This window comes from Acipenser ruthenus, chromosome 16 (genome assembly GCF_902713425.1).
Source record: "Acipenser ruthenus chromosome 16, fAciRut3.2 maternal haplotype, whole genome shotgun sequence".
NCBI lineage: Eukaryota > Metazoa > Chordata > Actinopteri > Acipenseriformes > Acipenseridae > Acipenser > Acipenser ruthenus.
The window spans coordinates 3,694,074-3,716,246 of NC_081204.1; the positions used below are offsets into that span (position 1 = coordinate 3,694,074).

The 22,173-nt window shown below is 37.1% G+C and overlaps 1 protein-coding gene across 1 annotated transcript in view; it reads left to right on the top strand.

Annotated features, from left to right (window-relative positions):
• Positions 1-20,037, top strand: part of LOC117412607 (nuclear pore membrane glycoprotein 210-like) — a 29,513-nt gene extending 9,476 nt beyond the window's left edge. The window contains exons 12-40 of the mRNA XM_034021114.3: positions 81-236; positions 1,914-2,112; positions 2,572-2,717; positions 2,837-3,055; positions 3,461-3,634; positions 3,829-4,021; positions 4,111-4,217; positions 4,406-4,510; positions 4,624-4,725; positions 5,152-5,280; positions 5,676-5,803; positions 6,290-6,425; positions 6,689-6,751; positions 7,383-7,562; positions 7,787-7,867; positions 8,055-8,186; positions 8,671-8,829; positions 9,963-10,054; positions 10,488-10,662; positions 11,160-11,335; positions 13,142-13,362; positions 13,787-13,923; positions 14,553-14,679; positions 15,058-15,204; positions 16,203-16,453; positions 16,975-17,191; positions 17,781-17,903; positions 18,004-18,078; positions 18,370-20,037. Coding sequence (XP_033877005.3) covers positions 81-236; positions 1,914-2,112; positions 2,572-2,717; positions 2,837-3,055; positions 3,461-3,634; positions 3,829-4,021; positions 4,111-4,217; positions 4,406-4,510; positions 4,624-4,725; positions 5,152-5,280; positions 5,676-5,803; positions 6,290-6,425; positions 6,689-6,751; positions 7,383-7,562; positions 7,787-7,867; positions 8,055-8,186; positions 8,671-8,829; positions 9,963-10,054; positions 10,488-10,662; positions 11,160-11,335; positions 13,142-13,362; positions 13,787-13,923; positions 14,553-14,679; positions 15,058-15,204; positions 16,203-16,453; positions 16,975-17,191; positions 17,781-17,903; positions 18,004-18,078; positions 18,370-18,476 — 4,257 coding nt within the window. The 3' untranslated portion in view covers positions 18,477-20,037. The remainder of the gene's footprint in view (positions 1-80; positions 237-1,913; positions 2,113-2,571; positions 2,718-2,836; positions 3,056-3,460; positions 3,635-3,828; positions 4,022-4,110; positions 4,218-4,405; positions 4,511-4,623; positions 4,726-5,151; positions 5,281-5,675; positions 5,804-6,289; positions 6,426-6,688; positions 6,752-7,382; positions 7,563-7,786; positions 7,868-8,054; positions 8,187-8,670; positions 8,830-9,962; positions 10,055-10,487; positions 10,663-11,159; positions 11,336-13,141; positions 13,363-13,786; positions 13,924-14,552; positions 14,680-15,057; positions 15,205-16,202; positions 16,454-16,974; positions 17,192-17,780; positions 17,904-18,003; positions 18,079-18,369) is intronic.
• The last annotated feature ends 2,136 nt before the right edge of the window (positions 20,038-22,173 follow it).

The window sequence follows — 22,173 nt, forward strand, 5'->3', positions numbered from 1 at the left end:
ACACATCAGTCTAACTCAAATATGCTGTAAAATATCCATGGTTAGTTAGTTATTAATGTCGTCTGTACCATGTTTTATAGGCAGAAGGTGGAAGTGGAAATTTTACTTGGTCCTCCTCCAACCATGCAGTTGCAACTGTGACAGTGACAGGAGCCATGACAACTGGCAGTGATATAGGCATCAGTGTTATACAGGCGCGCGATGTTCAGAACCCACTGCATTACGGAGAGATGAAGGTGAGTCTGTCCAATGGGGTGTCTTCCTGGCCTTTCTTCAGGTTGAGAAGCTTGTCTTAAGGCACAAAGTAACTTTACAGGAAGTATACCACAAGACAACTTAATACAGTAGTTTCAGTGTCTTCCAAAAAATAAATTCAAATGTGTATAGATATATTGTTTATATGAGCTTAATTTACTGCTCTTGAGTGGCGTTACCTTGCTGATACTACTAGAACAGTGTGTAGTTATTTGTCTTGAATACAGGTCTACAGTGTTGAAAGAGTTAAGGTGTATTGTATGAGGCTGTTTTATTTGCACATGTGAAAAATAAAATAATAATTCAGTGTAATAAGAAATACACATTTGTTTTCCTTCTGCCATTTAATGGATAACAGTACATTGTAATGAGGGATTAGCTTGCTGTGTGAGAGAATGAAAAAAACAAATCCCTAATTCTAAATGTGTGATTCTGTATAGCTTATATGCTTGGCTTCTAGATCCAATAGTGACCTAAAAAATATAAATCCTGGAAAGCCTTGGCAATCATTTTAATTACTAATTATATATATATATATATATATATATATATATATATATATATATATATATAATATGTGTGTGTGTGTGTGTGTATGATGGGTTTTTGCTGAAGGCAACAAACTTTCACTTTTTTTTTTTTAAATACAGTATGTTCTTTCTGTTTGTCTAAATGCAGCAAATACATAAAATAAAACCTTTTTTTTCACACGGATGATAGCCCTGACACTGCACCATATGGACAGAATTTCTGCCCTGCTGCTAATTTGCAGATGGTTGAAGACATTTTAAATACTTAGCAAAATTTTTCAATCTTAGTTTGGGATCTGAAAAGGCTGTAATCCATCTGTTCTACTGGAGGCAGTAGTTTACTGAACCTGTTCAATACAAAACAGCCTCATGCTGTACATTTTATTTTTAAATAAGAACTTTAAATGTAATATTTTTTGAATATACAGATATGTAATACAAATATTATAATTGTGCTTTTGCAGAGCCCTTCTTTGTTCTAGCTGTTCTGTTTTATTGAAGCAGAACGCATGTTGAGTTGTAACGTCATCCCCAGGGTGACCATTTCAAATCTATGGGTTTGATTTAGTGTAATACTGTTCAGAGTAATAAAATATACCATTAATATATACAATTTCATAGCTGTTTCTCTGAAAAAAAGTGTTCTTGTGTACACCACTAAACGCAAACTGTCGCTTAGTAAAATATGTTGTCATTAAAAAGCGGACGTTAGTGTTGATGGCTTCTTTACTGAAATGAGTCTTCTCAAGTTGCAAAATCCTGTACTCCAATATTCCATCTACAGTTGTAATCATTTCCAGCTTTCCAGACTTCATTTTGCGTGTTGTAATGTTTCTAACAAGATCAAATTTAATGAGGAAATTCAGGTTATTATATCATTTCATGATGGTCTTATATGCGTGAAAGTTTGATATACTGAAATACTGAGTGCCAAAGTAACCCTGCTTTTTCGCTGTCAATATAACGCCATTAGGTTTTATGGCACTTGAAGCTTAGGCATATAATGCCTTTTCATCCTCTGGACTAATAAGAAGTCTGATAACTACTGGTACATATATGATGCTGTTCAATTTGTGCTTTTCTGAAGAGCTCCAGCATTTATGTAGTGTTTGTTGGCATGTTTCCCAGGTTTATGTGATCGAGCCCATTGGGATGGAGTTTGTTCCCTGTCAGGTTGAGGCTCGGGCTGGACAAATGCTTGACCTTCCTCTGAGGATTTTCGGCCTGCTAAATGCGGAGACCAGTGAAAGGGTAACTCTGAGTGACTGCTCCCATTTTGATTTGGTTGTGGAATTGGAGAACCAGGGTGTCTTCAGCCCATTGGAAGGTAATTGAATAGAATGAACTGGATGAGTAGTATTTAACTTTACTTGTGCAATAGTCATTACTTATCAGTTAGCTCCTTGGTATTTTTAACACTACAGCATTGTGGTAATTGAGTTTGTATTTGGATTATTATAATTAATGTGCATTGCAGAAGACATGGGCACAGGGAATGGTGCTAAGAGGAACCATGCCCAGAGTTCATTACATTACATTCCTTTATTCATATTAAATAACAAATCCTTATGACAAAAAATGCTTTTTTCCCTTGTCCTTTTTAGTAGTTGATATCACGTTTCTAGACTGTAGTGTAGTCCTGGAGGGTTCATTCCACTTTGGAACAAAGAACAGGACTGGAAGTCCGACTTTGCCCACCCAGTGCAGATAGGTATCCCTGATGGGGTATTCAACTGTTTATCTTTTTGGTTCTTATTTGCAATTGCAACATGTATTTCCACGACAGGGAGACTCCAGCCAGGCCAAGACTATTGCAGTGGAGTAAGAGTACATGCCGAAGCTCCTGGATACACAACGCTCCATGTTAGTTACACACACGGCCAAGTTCACCTGAGTGCCAAAATCACCATTGCCACCTATCAACCTCTTAAAGTAAGTTTTAGAAGAATTTTGTTGTCATTTAAGTCTGTCCTGCTAATACCACTCTTTGTCAGAAATGCCTACCTTTTGAAACATTTGCAAGCCAATGTTTGATTTATTACATTTTTCAGGCCATTGATCCTGTTGCTGTTGCTCTGGTGACACTTGGCTCCTCTAAAGATATGCTATTCGAAGGAGGACCAAAACCATGGGTCCTGGAGCCATCCAAATTCTTCAGGAACCTCACAGCAGAAGATGCTGATAGTGTCCATCTGGCTCTTTTTGGTCCTGCATCAAGAAACTACTTTCAGCACTGGGTTCGGGCAACCTGCAGATCTCTGGGACAACAGGTGAGGGTAGAAAAAATGGCTATGCAGTGAATCCTGATGCAGCTTTCTTTTGTAGTAAAGATTACCTGTCAAAGATGGTCACATTGGAGTTGATGTAACCTGCCGTCTTCTCTTCCAATCAGTATTGTATATTCATTGCTGTATGTAATTGCACAATATATAATTGCCTCTTGCATATAAAAGCAATGTTGCTGACTTAGACAAGCACGTTCATGTGCCGATTATTTGTGTGGTCCTCAAAACAAACCTCTGCCTGAATCAGTATTTACTGCTGCAGGGTGATTTATGATTGTTTTAAATGCTTTTTGGTTTTCACTCAAATGTAGGAAGACACTATTCCAATACTTGTTTGTTTTCCAGGTTTGAACTTTTTTAAACTGTGCTTCTTTCTTCTATTTTTCACAGGTTTTGGCTATAACAGTTGGAAACCAGCCCAGTTTAACAAACCCCTTTCCTGCAGTGGAGCCAGCAGTTGTCCAGTTTGAGTGTGCACCTGCTTCCCGGCTCACCCTTGTTCCTGTCTACACCAATCCACAGCTTGATCTCTCCTGCCCTTTGCTGCAGCAAAACAAACAAGTGGTGAGGGTGATTAAAATGGAGTGATTGATTTACCCTGAACTGCTTAAATTATCTGTGATGTTGTATTGTATCTGTGGTTTAGTTTACCCCAAAAAAAAACCTTCCCTTCCCTTATTTGAATGCCAATTTGTTTAAACATGTATATACAGTTATAACGAAGCAGTATTTTAAACAAGCTGTTGTCTTGTTTGCAGGTACCGGTTTCAAACTACCGCAATCCTGTATTGGACTTGGCTGCTTATGATCAACAAGGCCGCAAGTTTGACAACTTCAGTTCGCTCAATATTTTCTGGGAATCGACAAAGGTCTCTTTAGCCAGTATAGAACCCACTATGCCAATGGTCCTGTCCATAAAGGAGGATGGAAACGGACAGAAGAAGCTTCATGGTATGATATCTTCTGGTTAAGAACACAGCTTGTAAATTTAAGAATCATAGGGACACGAGATATAAAGTTTTTATCTGGCTGTGTTCTAGGTCAGCAAACGGTGCTGGTTCATCGTGAATCAGGGATGAGTGCTGTCACTGTGACTGCTGCAGGATACCAAGTGTCACACCTCAATGCAGCCAAAGTGCATAATGTGGTAGGGAACCTTTTTGCATCTGTGTACTGTACCAATTTGAAATGTGATTGAGAAAGTGTGTACATGAGTCTTGCTTCAGTGTTTGTTCCTCCATGGCATCCTTATATTGTTTGTGTCAAACTGAACACCCATGGTAGAGTTTAGAAAAATAAAGAACTAAATCCATCCACTTTTAATGTGCATTTCAGTATGACCGTCCAACACCTGTGTCTGCTACTGTTGAACTGTTACTGGTTGAAGATGTGAAAGTGAGCCCTGAAGTCATCACAATATATAACCATCCTGGGGTTAGGGTAAGGGACACAATGTTGCTTTTTAATTTTATTTAATTATTTTTTTTTGCTTTGTTTTTGGCATTATTTTCTTTAGTTCACATACCAAGTACAGAAATATATTTGTTTTACAGGCAGAACTTGCTCTAAGAGAGGGATCTGGGTATTTCTTTGTCAACACCAGCATTGGTGGTATAGTGAATGTAGCTTATCAAGAAGCAAAGGGCATTGCAGAGGTAAGTTAAATATTTTCTTTTCTATTTCTAAGGTAAACATTTACGCTAAGGAACTGTGTGTTACAAGAAGATGTCTCATACATTGTATACTGTTTTGCATCTTTGAGAGTTAACATTTGTTGGGATGAATTAACACGTTGTGTGTAATTGGATTGGAATACTCTCCAACAGCTGCAATTGCTGTGTCTCCCCAGTCACTCAATTATGGGATTCATACCTGGATCCAACAACCAGGAAATATGATGCTGTTTTTCATGTTTACTATAAAATTACTTTGGAATATATCTTAACCAACCAATTTGATACAGGCATACCAAGTTCTACAGTGTAAGATTTACTAAAACATACTACCTTTTAGTTATTCCTTACAGTTTGAAGCGAGGTGTGTGTAAATATGTTCTGACCCATTTTTGTCTTTGTTTTAAGGTGCTTCCAGTACAGCCAGGGTTTTTAACCGTGATGGTCCATGATTTGTGCCTGACATTTCCAGCTCCTGCCAAAGCTGCAGTACACATTTCTGATATTCTTGAAATTTACATAAGAGTGGTTGACAAGGTGAGTCTTTTTTTTTTCCATTAGTCTCCGGGCTACAACAATGAGCCTTAGAAAGATGAACGATTTTTATTAACAAAAAATGTGTGGGGTAAAAGACTGTGTTGCTTAGCCAGAAACAGTTACTGTGCGAGTTACTGGGCCTAAAGCTTTGCATCAGTATAGGCCTCGAACCTCATTCTGTCTTATGGAAGTGCTTGCAACATGTTCTTTGTCTTTGGGGGAGGGGAGAGGGGGGACAGCATACTGTAATGTCCATTAACCATTTAAAAGGCTTCAGCTATAAATGTTATTTTAATGAACTTTCATTGCTTCACAATTATATTTGATGTACTCTTCATTTATTTATTTTTTAAATACAGCATACAACATTGTTGAATTGTATTGTCCTATTACAGGTAGAGATTGGAAAATCGGTAAAAGCCCACGTCCGAGTACTGGATGATAACAAGAAGCCCTTCCTGGCTAAATATTTCTCTTTCATGGACTTAAAGCTTAAAGCAGCATCTCAGATCATTTCTTTGGTGTAAGAAGTTCTTAAAAAATGTATACAATTTAAAAATATTTTGTTCTAACAAGTAGCCAGACCATTAGAATTTTTGTTAAGATTCTTGGAAGAGAAATATCTTTTGCTTTTGCACAAATGGAAATAAGACTCATTTCACCCATTCCAGGTATTACAACGATCTTGATTAGTCCCAGTGGATAGGTAACAAGCTCAGATGTGCCTTACTCAACTCCCAGTAAAACCAGGAATAGATTCAACCACTATGCAATGGGAGTCTTTTTTCCATCCCTGCTTTAGGCTGATTTTAATTTATTAAAACATGTTCTTGTGACTGATTTTACTTCCATAACTATCCAATGTCTATCAATCCTTTTTTCTACTAAATATTCAATGTATTTGATATGTTACTGATCATATATCAATATAGTCATGATAGATCTATAAAGTAGGCATTGATGTCTAATCTGGTGTAAAAATCTTTTTTTTTTTCATTTTTCATTGTAGACCCATTGGTGAAACTTTGGAAAATGACACCGCAGTCTTCCTAGTCCAAGGTGTGGCCATAGGACAGACCAGTCTGTCTGCAATTGTGCTGGATAAAACTGGCAAAAGGATCAGTTCCACACCACAGCAAATTGAAGTAAGTGCTTGCTTCTGATGAAGTAATTGTAAATGCTGTAACATAGTACGAATATACACTGAAAAAGCCATAGATTTCACATTTTCAAGTTTTGAATTTAAATATAATGCTATTACTCAACTTGGGTCTTATCAAAGTCTCTAGAAAAACAATTTGATTTGTTGTTAAGTATATTGGACCACACAAAAAAAGCATTTAAAAAAAAATGCACTAAATGTGTATTAATGAATCATGAACTCTGGAATTTTGTTTTTGTGTTCCAGGTATTTCCACCTTTTAGATTAATTCCAAGGAAGGTTACTTTAATTGTCGGTGCTATGATGCAGGTAAGCTGGTCTTGAGTTTTGTTTTTTGTTTCTTATCAATGCAGCGTTATCATGATGATCTGTTGCGAAATGCCTGGGTGAATTTCACAACAAATTTTCATCAAACAATTTTATAAATACTCTGAATACACTTCCTCGACCCAAGTTTCACTTCAAAGGTTTTCAAATCAATTTTTTCACTTCCTCCTGATGTATAACAACAAGACCAGTCTATCCGCTTTCTGAAATGTAGTGATTTCCCCCCGTTTTCACTTCTCTTTCGTTGGTATTAAGAAATTGTATATATTTCATGGTTGTGCAGTAAAGGGTTGAACTGCAGTTGTATCAACCCCAATAAACTGCAAATCCTAAATGAGCAAAAATGTTAAAAGCAAAACATTTTATTTTAGTAACACATTTGTAGTTAAAAAAATAATAATAATAATTATTGTGTCCTGAGAAAATAATGATGTATATGACCATTTGGGCAGTTTTGCTGACTAATCTGATATTATATATAATGGGAGCTAAAATGGTGGTGTGTGTGGTTGTTTTTTATTTTTTTGTATTTACATTTAATAACCTAATAAGGTGTGTGTTTTTTTGTTTGTTTGTTTGTTTTTTTAATCACATCTTTGAATTGTCCCTGCAGATAACATCTGAAGGAGGTCCCCAGCCTCAGTCTAACATCATTTTTTCCATTGGTGATCAGAAGATTGCCTCTGTAAATGGTGTTGGACATGTCCGAGGGGTTGCTGTTGGGAACGTGACTGTAACTGGAGTAGTGCAAGCTGTTGATGCAGAAACTGGAAAGCTTGTTGTAATTTCACAGGTAATAAACAGAAAACAAAGAAAGAAATGACTATTAATTCAGTGCCTTTAAACTATATCCTGGTTAATGGCACAGCTGCAATTGAAAAGCGATACGAAGTTTCAGTCTTGTTGGTTTTTTTGTTTTTCTTTCACATGCTGCTTGAACACACTGCGCAGTATATCCTGATAGGGCCTGGCATGTCTGTATCTGAGGAGGATGATTTTTGTGATTGATGTTTTTAGGATAAAGTGGATGTTGAAATAGTGCAGCTGAAAGCCATTCGAATCCGTGCACCCATCACAAGAATGAAGACTGGTACTCAGGTACAGTAATCTCATTACTTTCTTTAGAAGGCACTGGGTGAAACTTTACTGTTCTTAACCTTTTTATTTATTTTATTCCACCTTGCACAAACCAGAATGATTTTGTGTGTTTTATGATGCTAATTTCTTTTCTTTTTGGTGTGATATTTTGAGAGAATGAATCCCCTAAACATTATTTTTGTTTTAGATGCCGGTTTATGTGATGGGGATAACCAGCAGCCAGACTCCATTTTCATTTGGCAGTGCTCAGCCTGGGCTGACGTTCCACTGGTCTGTCACCAAGAGGGACATCTTGAATATCCAGACTCGCCATTCTGAAGTATGCACCCACTAAACTGTGTGCATGCTAAACTTCTGTTTGTCTCTCCTGTCTGGAGTACACGTAAAGATTACAAAACTCTGATTTTAAGTCGGGGAAATTTAGAAATTCCTCTGTCACAGTCTTGGTAGAAAAACATATTTTCATTGTGTGTTGGGTTTTTTTTTTTTTTTTTTTTAAACTGAAGTTCTCCAATATTGGCAGCCGCTTTAGCCTATACTTGCCTTTCCTTTTTGTAGTAGATTTTGAAATCCATAAGTAAATAAATTAAAACTGCGACCCATTTTAGCATTTCTGTCTTTTAATGTAATTCATCATTAAAACAATCTAACGAGAAGGAACACGGAATGATGCCCAGGTAATGTGAATTAAATGTGTTGCTAAGCCAATAAACATTTTTCTTTGTGTGTGAAATCCGAGCTTCATTTATAGTTCAAAATCCCGTAAAAATGTTTTTTTTTTATTTAATTTTTTTTTCTTGCAGGCTTCCTTGCAGCTTGCCGCAGAAGACAACTTTGCTATGAATGTGTATGGAAGAGCAAAGGGAAGAACGGGTTTGAGAGTTGTGGTGAGAGCAATAAATTCTGCTGCTGGACACCTGGAAGGCAATGTGAAAGAACTTTCAGATGAACTACAGATCCAGGTACAGCTGCACATTTTAGATTTTAGGTCTGTCTGTGTGTGTTTTTAGTACTGTACAAAATAAAAGTTAAATCCATTTTAGTTTGCCCTAAAATATCCATCTGGAATTTGTTGCATATTTTAAATTAATTAAATTAATACATTTATTCTTTGGACTTCCTCGATTTATTATAATTTTAATTAAATTGTTTACTGTACAAACATTTTCAGTTCCTTAATATTTAAGTGTTTAAACCCCATTATAATTGAGTTTAACTTGTTACCAAACAATGCCGTACCTCATTGTTTGTCCATATGCTTGAGTTAACACAAACCTTTTGAGACACATACAATATTCTACAACCTTATTGATTATGCCATAGTAATCATTCTGGGATTAGATATAGCTAAAGATGGAGGTCAGAACTGACCACATTGGACAGTGGCCACAGTCACCTCCATAAATCTTATTCAGTCTTCTGCACAGCATCTGCTAAAAATAATCACTTTAAATTGCATTTATATAACCAGGGTTATGTTTTTGTGGTCAATTAAATGTACTCTTTCATTTGTGGAGTTGTTTGTCATTTCGGACTGCAAGTAATAGAGCAGGCATGTTATTTAATTTGGTTTTATAAAGCTGATGGAGATGACGGCTAACCACATAAAGCAATAACTCATTTTCGTCTTGTTAATATGCATCAGGAGGTGATGCTTGCTTGGGTTTATTCAATAGAGACTTGAGTTTTGATAGCTGTTGTTAAAAGAATCACAAAACCTATACTGTTTTGGGATTCCAAGAAAAATACCAGAGTGTAGTGTCATCCAAGTTTATAGTAATCAATGAATTATGGATCGGAGGTTTTAATTGTGATTTTAAAATGTCTGTTTGGTGGGTAGCCAAGTTGCTGCCATTCACAGTGGAAGAGGAGTTGTGCAATCTAGTTCAAATCATTTTTTTGCTGAAATGCCGATCTTGGCTCAGGGACCCCTTAAGGAACACTGCTTTGCCCAAGAGAGGAAAATCGGCTTGTGTTGCTATACCTCATTGTACCACAGCAACCCTTACTGGTTATCCTCCAGACAAGACTCATTTGTGTTCTGTATATTTCAGTTCTGAATGCTTTAACTTTTACGTTGCTTCTCTGCTTGTAGGTTTTTGAGAAACTGCATTTGCTCAATCCTGAAGTAGTGGCTGAAGAGATATTAATGTCTCCAAACTCCTTGATGAAACTTCAGACTAACAGGTGAGAGTTATTTATTCGAATTCCCTTATGTAGGTATTCTAAAAAAATTAAAAAATCAATAGAAGACCACTTAACACTTGGCTAACATTCATTGCCAGAATTGCACATAGCCTGTTCTATGTATAAGGACTAAGCACAAACATCACCTTCAAGAAAGAATAAAAAGCGTGCAGTTTATATTCTAATACAAGACGTCTTTTTCAAAACACTTTGTCTAATTCTCTTTTTTAAGTATAGTTGTATGAATCCCTACCGCCGCCACCTATTGTGAAACGTTTGCTACTGAACATACAGAAGTATTTAATGGAAAAGCTTTTGATGCGCTCGTTGCTCTGTATTTGCTTTAGTGATTGCCTCCTAATTGACTCTTGAACTAAAATTATGTCTATTAAATGGAAGCAGCAGTCCTAATTGTTTTCTGGCTCATTTGCAGGGATGGAGTTGGTTCTCTCAGTTATCGAGTGCTGGACTGCCCTGACAAGGCAGCTTTAATTCAGGTGGACAAGACGGGTCTGCTCACTTCTGGTTCTCTCACTGGCACGTCAACCCTGGAAGTTAATTGCCAAGAGCCATTCGGAGTTAACCAAACCATTGTTGTTGCTGTTAAGGTAACTCTCTTCCTTTCTAGAGGGTTATTAGATTTTATTGCAATATTTATTTACATCACTTCATATACATTTAATGTTCTAAAGTTGGTTATCTATCATAGAAAAGCAAGAGACACCACAACCATGTCTCTCTGAGAGTAGATATGATGACTGAAATCAATACATAATATCTGCCATTTTCTGGGTTACTTTAGAGATAGTGACACAAAATCTCTAGATGTTGACACAAAATCCCTAGATGTTATCATTGCTATTTAGATCTTCTGAAGCAAGCATATCTCTAATTGCTTATAAACCTTGGTACTCTAAAGGTATGTGAACCATACCAAAATGTTGGGCAGCTTATTCTTTTGAGCAACATGCTTCTTCAATGTATGATAATTGCATGTTAATTCAGAACATTCAGTATAGTAATTCTTTATTCAGTATAGTTTCATTTAATTAGTAACAATCAAACATGTATTGCTGTTGAGCTGAAGTGTCTCCTCTTTTCCCAGGTCTTCCCAGTCTCTTACCTGAGGATCAGCACCAGTCCTGCCCTGTACACGTCTAACAAAGAGACGCAGACAGCTCTTCCATTAGGAGCAACACTCACCTTCACCGTTCACTTCCATGACAATGCGGGGGATATCTTTCAGGCTCATAATTCAGTGCTCACCTTTGCAACCAACAGGTGAATTATAGCAGACTTTGGTTCCTCAGTGAACTCCTTTGGGATCACCTCGTAGAGCCAGAGAGAATCTGAGCCTACCAGTGCTCAGATAAGCATCTGCTGTAGGGCTGATTGTGTGCGGTCCAAGATCATTTCACTTTTCTTTTTTCCTGCTACAGAACACACTCTGACTTAGTAAAGGCCATTACCCATCTGCTCTCCCCTCTATCGCTGCCAACAGCCAGCTGGGATCTGGAATATATCTACATGGCATTGCTGGGACAGGTTCTTGTGTTCAGATGCTGTTGAAATTGAAGAATGACTGAGGATGAGACCGCTGCTATTTTTAGATCCAGTAATTATAGCCCCAAATCGGAAGACTGGGGAAACTTCACGAATTAACCATGGATTGAAATAAGCAACAGTACATATTAAATCTATTAGAATAAAACGCAGAAGAAAGCAAGAAAGCGTTTGGCCAGTTTAGGAAATAGTGGTGCAGAATAAAAGTTATTTTTTTCAAACTAGCAGTGAGAAACCTAAAAATAAAATATGAACAAGAGAAGAATTCATTGAAATGTTAAGTTTTCAGCAGTTAGACGAAACAAGTCCAGGGGGCATTGGGGGTGTTGCTGTTGCTGCTTGTGCTAGCTCCATTGAGCTGCTTAATGTTTTTGAACAGAGATAGGACTCTGATAAATTAGTAAGCTACGTGTTTAGCTGGTAGCTACATAAGTCCATCAGGTTCATGTTGTAATTTGAAAGACTTCTTTACTCAAGAGTTCAAGCAGCAAGCCACTTTCCATCTACATGAGTTAAATTAAATTAATGAAACAAAGCAGCATTACTGCCTTTCTGACCAGGGTGCTAACTGGGAAGCCTTTGATTCAGACACAAACGAAATGGATGCTGTTTATAAGCAGCCGGTAGGTTTCCTGAAGGATATGTACAAAGTGGGTAGAAATGGGGGAAAAAAATAAATAAATAATTGAGGGGGACAAGTTTTTATACAGGCAGTGTGTGTTACTTGTTTGCATTCACTTTAAAAGAATACCCTCATGCAAAGTTAGAATTTGGCATGCATGGAAGATGGTTTTGTTAGACACTTAGGGATAATATACAGCTGTTATGAGGAATCTGATTCTGTAGTGTATACATGCTGTTGCAAGTAAAATTCAATCGACCGTGTCATCTCATTAAAATTGAAAAACTTTTTATAGGTTGATGGCAACTAAACATTAATCAAAAATCCACAATCCCTGATTCCAAAAGGCAGGATAATCCTGAAGATAACAGCATATACTTGCAATTGTCTTTCATATTAAGGACAACAGAGCAAGGGAAGACTTAAGTGGTTTTCTGCTGATTACTCTAAAATACATTGGGCAATCTGTTTAGGGTCCTACATGGAATTAAATGTGCTTAGAATTGTGGTTCTTGTTTAACAGTTTGTGGGAATCATTTATCACGTCTGTTGGTTATTACTTTATATGGGAAGTTGCTACAGATGGTTTGTCGTTAGACTAGATTTGATTTCAAGCAGTTCCTGCTGCTGTTTGTTTGTTTTATTTAGTACCAGCTATATCAGTGCCATTGCAATGAAGGTGCCGTAGTGTTTCCACTGGGTTGTCCTAATTTACAAACCATCGTTATATATGTTAGATGTGGAATATAGTACATGCATTGTTGGTTTTTTTTTTTTTTTTTGGTCATTATTATTAATAAACTCTGATTTGTTTGTATAAAGTAGATGTAAGTGGTTAGCACTCGGACGTTTCTATTTTAACTGCAAAGTGTTCCTGTCCTGTCCTGTTCTGTTCTCTCCAGGGATGACCTGGTTCTTGTTGGGAAGGGGTTGACTAACAGCACCTTTGTGGTTCGGACGGTGAACGTGGGGCTCTCTCTGCTGGGGGTGTGGGACAGTGAGCACACTGGAATAGCAGACTACGTGGCCCTTCCTGTACAGCACGCCATCTTCCCTGACTTGGCTGAAGACCTGGTAGTTGGTGATGTCATCTGTTTCCGCACTACGCTGGTGAATCAAGAAGGTGAGTAATGGCGCCTGATCTATTGCGCAGTGCAGTGTAGTTTGGAATAGTGCGACCTTACCCAAGTGTATGCAGGGATAGAATGAATGCATATTGTACATTACAAAATTACTTTTGGCATTTGTAATGGGAATCTTTCAACACTTTGTAAATAAATCTGGAGGACAGATTACAGAAAAAAAAAAAATCTGGCTAAATTCCAATGGAGGTAAAAATAAAATTCCTCATTCCCGTGTGGTCTAATTTAATATAAATCCTTACTTTTACAAAGTCATTTAACAGGAACAGGCTATTGCTAAAACCAAGAGTTGCATATTACTAGAAATACATATTTGTTAGAGAATTACAGGGTGGATTATTGGTTTTTTTTTTGCATATGAGGATGTAGATGAAGGATATATTTATGAGAGCTTACTTTTTGCAGGCCTTTCAGGAACATGGAGTTCTTCCTCTGGAAGTGTCCTTCAAGTTGACCCGAAGACAGGTGCAGCGGTAGCTAGAGAAGCAGGGGCGGCAACCGTCTATTATGAAATCCCTGGCCTACTAAAAACATACAGAGAGGTAATTTCCTACATTCAGTACTGCTTCATTAATATAGGGTACATCACTTTTATCTCTGCAGTTTTCATGTTCATTGACAGCATTCTTTTTACAAAAACTTGAAAGCTTCAGCAGGCAGTTTGAAACGTGGAAAATCTGTTCTGCTAGTGGTACCTGGCATTTCTGACAGTCAGATATCATGCAAGTACCATATGTGAGTACAAGGTTCAAAGATTCTCCTGTTAATCTTCACGCTAATTGTGAAGTTAAAGGATTTAAGTAATGTTAACCCTGTCTAAACCAGATATTAAAAACACATTGGCATGCACCTTTGATAGCACGTCAACTGGGCTTGAATGCTGCATGTTTGGTCTTTAAATGAGCTTTTATCCACAGTGAACCTAAGGGATTGCATTTGTGGTTAGCACTGAACTGAATTATATACATCAGTGGAGCATTGCATTCTGTCACTTCAAATTCAAAAAGCTTTTTCCATGAGACTTACGTAGAGTTTATCTGCAAGTTTAAAAATGTTACACACACTCAAAGACTGTTGTATTAATAATTTAGGATGGCTTGTGGCATACCAAAGTGCTAGGCTCCCTGTGTCTGCCTCTAATGTTGGAGCATTGCTGCATTGAGTTTCTTAGGTGCTGATCGTTGGTGCTGAAACAACAACAATTAAGACACACACGTCTGGAGCAATGAACAATGCAGGAGGGGATGCTGCTTCTAGAGTATTGGTCACTACTCGTGAAAAAGGCAGCAATTTAATAGGTATTGTATTCCACGAACAATACATATCCACTGTTCTGCTAGATTAGTGGTAGATCCATGTTTTGCGTTTTGAAATAAGTGTTTCTCTTCAGTAAGAGATTGCATAATACAGAGATCGGTTTTACATATGTAAAACCGTGTGTGTTTCTCTGTATAAATACAACTGTAGTTTAGCAGCTGTTTTAAATTAGTGGACAGTGCAGTAACAGTTACCTTTAGAAGTCAAAGTTTCTCCTTCCAGGTTTTCTATGTAAGAACTCTGTGTCAGAAATATAGTAGTTTGAGAGTTCATGGTAAAGAAACAGATGGAGCTGCAGTGCATTGCTTTCCAGTAGCTGTAGCGCTGTTTCAATGCAAGTACTTGTTCTTTCCTTTTAGGACCGTGTTCCTCGGCTCAGGGTGAAGCTGTCCGCGAGTTGCACCCAGAGTCTATCATCAGCTGCCAGCTTCAATTCAGCAATTCTGCGATTGACTTCCCTGCACATGATGTATTTGTTGCACAACCTGGATTTGATGAAAACACAGGTAGGCATGAAAACAAACCTGCATTGTTAATGATGTAATAACGGATTGTTACCATAATAATCATATTTACCATCAGTAGGGCAGGACCTGGGATGCTTGGCTTGATGGAAAATACAAAGGTAGAAAGCTGCAGAAATTCTGTTCAATTTGTGCAAAATGTGCCATTTCAAGGTTTGCTATCACTCTTCAAAATTCTCATGAAGTCCTCAAGAAAGTCCTCCTTGTGTATCAGTGCCTTGATATTCAGCTATAGAGAAGTGCTAATAGTGTTTGAAGATATCGGGTTCTTTACTTATTATGTTTATTCTGCCATGATGCTTCTCTATGGAGGCCTAACCACTGAAGTATAAACCCATTTTGAATCTGATCACTGCAGCTGCACATGGGGGCTACCAGTAGGGAAATGTCAGATTGATTTAGAAGCGCTGCAGGCACTTTCATGCGCTCAAATACATCTATTTTTTTTTGTCTTGGTGCTATCAAAAAAAAAAAGGTTGTATGGAACATGAATAGTATGTCATTTTTGATTAAATTAATCAACCCTCTAAAGCCAGAGAGCATGTTTTAAATAACCTATTACTACCCTGATGGTGGGATGTGATTTGTAATGAACAGAAAACATCTATAGCCTGATGACTGTGTTAGTTTATACAACAAGGGTTTTATTCAAAGTTGAACAGGTGCACACGTTTGTGTGGCTAACCCTGTAATGCGCATTTCTGTATCACCTACAATATGATACCATGCTTAGCCACCCCTCCTATTATAATTGTTTTTAAATCCAGCCTCACAAGCTATAATTTCACATGAAGTGCATTGTGTTGCCAGACAGGGGGACAAAAAAAGTGTTTTGTACAATAAACTGGATCTAGTTACATAAAGTAGCTTTTCTCATTTTAAAAATGCTTGAGCATTACAGGGTTAAAGGAAAAGAAAAATGGCAATGTCGGTGGTGTTCTAAAATTCCTTATTTGTTTTAATACTGTGCGTCTCCCCAGGTTTCTATACATGCTCCATCCACATGCAGAGTCCGAGTGACCAGCATCTGAAAGCCCTGAGCATGTCCAGACCAGGCCTGATAGTTAAAGCTGTGGTGCAAGGAAGCCACTTCTCTGGAGAGCAGATCAGCGCCCAGGTGCCCTTCAACCCTGGATTCTACGCTGACCAAACAGATATCCTTTTGAGCAACCAGAACACTGCCACTGACGTTACAGTATATGGAGCTTCTGAGATCCTCAGCAATTTGGAGGTGAGGAAATTTGGTGTGTGTCCATCTGTCTGTACTGTGTGTGTCAATTACATTTTGACATGTCTTAAGATTAATGCTTATTCATTTGAAATGTAAGCTGGTTTGGTTTGACATTCTTTAGCACATTTTATTGAGAGTATCTCAATCTGTGGGGTTATAAGGAGGCAGCTTTATGCCAAGTTAATTTTTTTTTTTACATGTGCTTATAGTGTATTAAAGTCATGGTGATTTTGGTTTTCATCTTTTTCACGATACTGATCGCTTTAATTGTGTTTACATGGCAGGAGATATACATCACCGAAAGTTTGTTTAATATTTATAACGCAAAGCTACTAGCATTAACTTTCAAAATATTATAATAAACAATGTGTGACTAATATGGGGTATGTATACAGGTAATAGAAAAGTGCTGTTTTGTGTTTTAGTGTTTCAATTAAAGGATCTGTTTCTACATCCTGATGTTTTGAACCAAAACTGTTTATTATTATCATTGTTTTAATTCATCTTTTTGTCTTGTCCAGGTGAAATCTGAATCCTCTCTTGTCATTGTCCAAGAGAAGGAATCTTCCTCTGGTCCGCCCAGCTTTGTGAAGTACACTGTCAGCATCACCGATTCAAGGCTTGTGTCTCGGGGAGCTGTATCGACAAGGCTGACCATATCCAGCCCACTGACAGAACAATCCATCATCATTCCTGTGACAGTGATACATGTAGCTGATAGGAGCACTGCAATGCAAGGTAGCTTTTTAGTTCAAGTCAAAGGAAAGTAGGATGTCAGTTTAACTGGAGAACAAAGCCATTAGAAAAGCATTTAGAACGACCCTTTGTAGTAAATCTGACGTTTTTGTCTTATGAAAAATAGATGTGTTGATGATTGAGAGATATCTGAAAAGCAGAATGGCCAACCAATCCGAATCTTGTTGTGTTTCATCTAAGCCACCAAACCTCAAAGGAGGTGTTTGTCTACAATTCCACAGGTTGTATTTAGTGGACTGGAATAACCAAGTGCATCCAGTACCCCAAAATCAGACATAAGGTACAGAAATCGTTTGCATTGCCATTGCAGTGTTTGATAGATGGGCTTTAAAAAAAAAAAAAAAAAAAACAACTGCCCTTTTAAGTGCTTTATCAAATAGGACTGCTACTACATATTCTGCTGACAGGTGGCACTGCATGCTGTGCAACAAAACAGATATTAGAATGTGCAATTACAAATGTCAGCTATTCATGAAGTTCTAGCCAAATTAGAATGCTAATGTAAAACGGAATGTGATTTTAGCCTTATTTGGTGTAATTAGCAATTTCCTCTACTTGGGCCACTTTCCAGCTGGTTCCTCAGTGGCAGGCTCTTGGGAGGGAGCAGGGATCTTTCAGCACTTCATTGACTCCTATCAGGTGATGTTCTTCACACTCTTTGCACTGCTTGCTGGGACTGCTATAATTATCATTGGTAAGTAATCATTTCTTTAACAAAGTTGTCCATTTTGAACTGGTGTTTAAAAAGAAAACACATAGGATTTCAATTTAAATTGCTTTAATTTCTTCCCTAGCCTGCCATGCATTCTTCTCACCAAGGGAGCAAGTTTATCATCCAGCATTTATACAGAAAACACCTACTCAACCAGGTATAGTATACACGATTCCGGAGTTGGTAAACAGAGTGTGTAAATACTACTCAAGTGCAATAACACCATCTTGTAAAAACTCAACTCATTCCTCGGTTGATCAGTGTTCATATTCGGAACAGGATCTAGAACTTGTAGTAGTTTATACACATCCGTATCAATATAAGCTGTTTTTGTTTAGAGTAAAATAAACGTTTAGTGCTGTTATTTAAGTATGCTCAATATAAAAGAAATTAAGTGTTTTTGTTTTTCAAATTAATTTGTATTGTATTTTTTTTCTTGTGTATTTAGGTTATGCTTCTCCCATCTTAAGCCCATTCAGTGACAGAAGCCAACCTACTAACCTGAGAAGCAGCCCACAGCTTCGCCTGTTTAGTACCGACTATGAGTCGCGCTAATCTTTTAAACCCTGGAATGATGAATGTATATGTAAGGATACTTGACCCAAGAGAAGAACAGTGCCTTTTAAGAATAATCAAACTTCAACATTTCTTTTGCATGGTTCTTTTAGTTGTTAAATTGCTTTTTTATTACTTTTTTTTTTGATTGCCTTTCTTTTATTCCTTTAAGAGTAATTGCATTAGAAGTTGTATTTATGAAGCAGGTTTCTATACCATGCTAACCAGTGAAGTGCTTTGCTTTTAGTCCTGTACTTTGCATAGAAGATACAGTATAACTTGTTGCTGGCATTTGTTCAAAGCTGTGGTAGAACTTAACAATGTGAACATGAACGTTTGTGAATATTGAAACTCAGGTACTTGTTGCACTGAACAACAGGTTGAATACAAGCTTTTCAATCTAACTGTACAAGGTAGAAAACATAGTGAAACAAATTGTAAATCATGGCATTTTCTATCTTGCTCTTCAGTGAATAAAAGTAGCATTTCGTAGGGGTGTGTGTGTGTAGGGAACACATTATCTGTCCTTTTAAGATTCCTCATATTTACTGTAAGTGTTATTATGCCTCATTCTGTTCACACAGATGCAGGGGTTCAAACATAAACACGCTGTTGTGCACATGGTATGCATCTCACATGATTGATATGTGTTCTGTATTCCATAAAAGCTGCATCAATCTCCCTGTTCAACTTTGTCACAATGAACAAAAAAACATTTTGACAAAAAGGCTGATTTTAGGAGCATTTACTCAAAAGTGAAGATTAATTCCTTGATGGGGTACAATTTGAGGTGGCAGTGGGGAATGGTTTTGTAGTATTGTGAAAGGTGTTTCTGTATTCTGTTCTTCAGCCCCTGTATTAAGATGTGAATCACAGAGACAGGCGGTCTGTATGTAACTATTGGCACATTTAAAATCCAAGTAGTATTTTTATTTGGTTTTAAGAGTGTGTTCTTTTTATCCGCCAGCAGAGAGAATTGCAGCATCTTGTGGAATGTGCTGAATGCATTTGTGCCGCATTCCTGAACCTTTTCCTGCAGCTTTATGTTCTGTGGAAGCTTGTTAAATGTGAATGATACAGTATAACTGAGCAAAGTTTAAGTGGCATTCCTTTTTTTGAATTTCTAAATTATAAAATGACCAGAACTAAAATGTCTGGTGAAGCTTACCTTAACGAAACTACTTCTTGACTTTCAGAAGAACCTTTGCCATCCTTGAAAAGGCTTGTTCACAGTAAAATAAGTGAAAAGAAAAACTCAGCCCTTGTTTTTGTATTCAGGGCCCAATAGTAGAATTTTCACGAAACCTGCCAAAACTTGCGTGATGTGGTGTGTTTTTTTTTTTTTTTTTTTTTTATGTTTTACCATCCTTGCATGCAGAAAAATGACTTGCAAGAAGCTATACTTTTTGCCTTTTTTGCGAAATGACAATTTTTGGATTTTGAAGACCTGCCTTAATCCTAATTAAAACTGACAAAAAGAACTTGTAGATACTTATAAGTGCTTTTGGACTGGCAGGTTTTTGTATGTCTTACTTCATTAAAATCCTTTTGTAAAAAAGTATTTCTGGATTTTGTGTTTGTTACATTTGTCAATGAATGTACTCTTCTTATTCTGCTTTTTTTTAAAGGAGGTATTAAAAAGGATGTTAAATTGGCAAGGAGAGCCCATTTCCCATTGTCTTTCCGAAGCTAAACACGTCAAAATGAGCACATGCTGAATTACCCTAATCCAATTGAGCAACGTACAATGCATGTGCTTAATCACAGTAAACATGTTTGTTTGTTTGCTGTAGCTTATGCAGTCACATTCTGCTAAAGAGTCTGCTATTATAAATGTTTTGGCTACATTAATACATGATTTTAATGTCTGCAAATGGGACACTGATGAAGGAAGAGGTGTGAGTGCTCCCTGTACATAATAATAAAAACAAGGCACATTTATCTCTGGCCAAGAGATGAATCTGTACTTGGTTTGTTATTAAGGACCACTAATGTGAATTCAAATAGCCTTGATATAGAGTACCTAAATACAGTTGCACAATTAGCAGCCGTTTAGTAGACAATTTTAATGGATATTGCAAAATTAGTTTAGGTTAGATGATGCTTTAACACTTGTAGAAATGTAACTGGTTAACTGATTTTACATTAATTGCACCTGATTGCTTTTACCAAATTAATTGTGATGACATTCAAATTCACTTGGAACTGCAAGAACACACAAATTAAGATGAATGAGTCTGCCTAGTTAATCAGAAATTAAACGTGGTTCTGAAAGTCAGCTAGAAAGCCCTCCAGACCCAACACACATTTGAACCAAAAACATATGTAGTAGATTGTGATTTAATTTACTGTTCATAAAAACAGAATACAAAAAAAGATATATTTCATATGCTTCACAGGTTTTACAAGCACTTTGGTTGACAAGATCATTGGAAAAAAGAATAATTAGGTGACTCGTAGACAGTTATTTTTTGATGCTTACAATCACTCTTCAGTTCAACTTAATGAGGTAAGATGAACTAATTTATCAAGTCACAGATCCTGATTACCACTAACCTTGGTAGTCGAAGGTTAGGGTTAAAACAGACTGTGAAACTAGTTTGTATTCACACAATACCTGCTTTTGACTTTAAAATGACGCTGTCCTGTCGGCTGGATTGAGATCTCTTAATAGGCCAAAGCTATGCAAGACACCTTTTGTGACTGATAAACATCTGTGATGACCTATTAAAAAAAACTAAACAGTAATATATTGCAGACAGAACTGTATTTGGCAAGGTATTCTGGTAAGAGTGCCGTCTAGCCTTGGCATGTCCAGGAGACCAGTTTCTTTAGTTTTCTTGATATTTTAATGAGAGTTTGTATTCAGCAGTGGTGCAAATTCAGCTTTCATATAATATTCTCAAGCAAGGCCTTTGCTGCACAGGCAGAAAGTGTCTTGAAACAGCAGTGGGTTGTGCACATTTCTGACCTTAAGTGATGCTTATGAACAAGACAAGAAACTATGTGAACACAGGAAGGGAATAAACTGGTGTACAAATGTTATGCTTTAGAGTAAAGTGTTTGGTGGAGCCACAAAATAAGAAATTGGTGTTAATATTATTATTATTATTTTACTATTTATTTCTTAGCAGACGTCCTTATCCAGGACGACTTACAGTCGTAAACAAAAATACATTTCAAGAATGAAATGCATGTTTTCTAACACTTTTTTTCAATACAATGTTTAATTTGTGAGCTGCAGAAGTATGTTTCTGGCCAGGTAGTAGGTATAGCTTCTGTCTAACTACTGAGTGACATCTTTGAATGAACTCAATGACCAATTAAAACATAATCTTAACTAAATAATGGCTTCATTGGCAACAGCCATGCCAAGCAACAACTACAGTTCTGCAAGTGAAAATGACTAAAAAAGAAACATTCTAAAGAACCAGTAATTTAGTGATCTCTTAATGGAAATTCTGTGCGTAGTGTCAGTGCTGACTAGAGAACAAAGCAGGGCCTAATGGTGCATTCATCAGGCTGAAAACCCATTAGCTTAATGAAGGCTACAGAACAGCAAACAAATGGCAGAGATTTCATTTGCACAGAGATGAGGCTCACATGGGGAGTGGTGGCAATAGAATAACCAACTGGTCAACATCACATACAGTATTAAAGGTTTTTCAAACTGCTGATGGATGATTTGGCAAACACA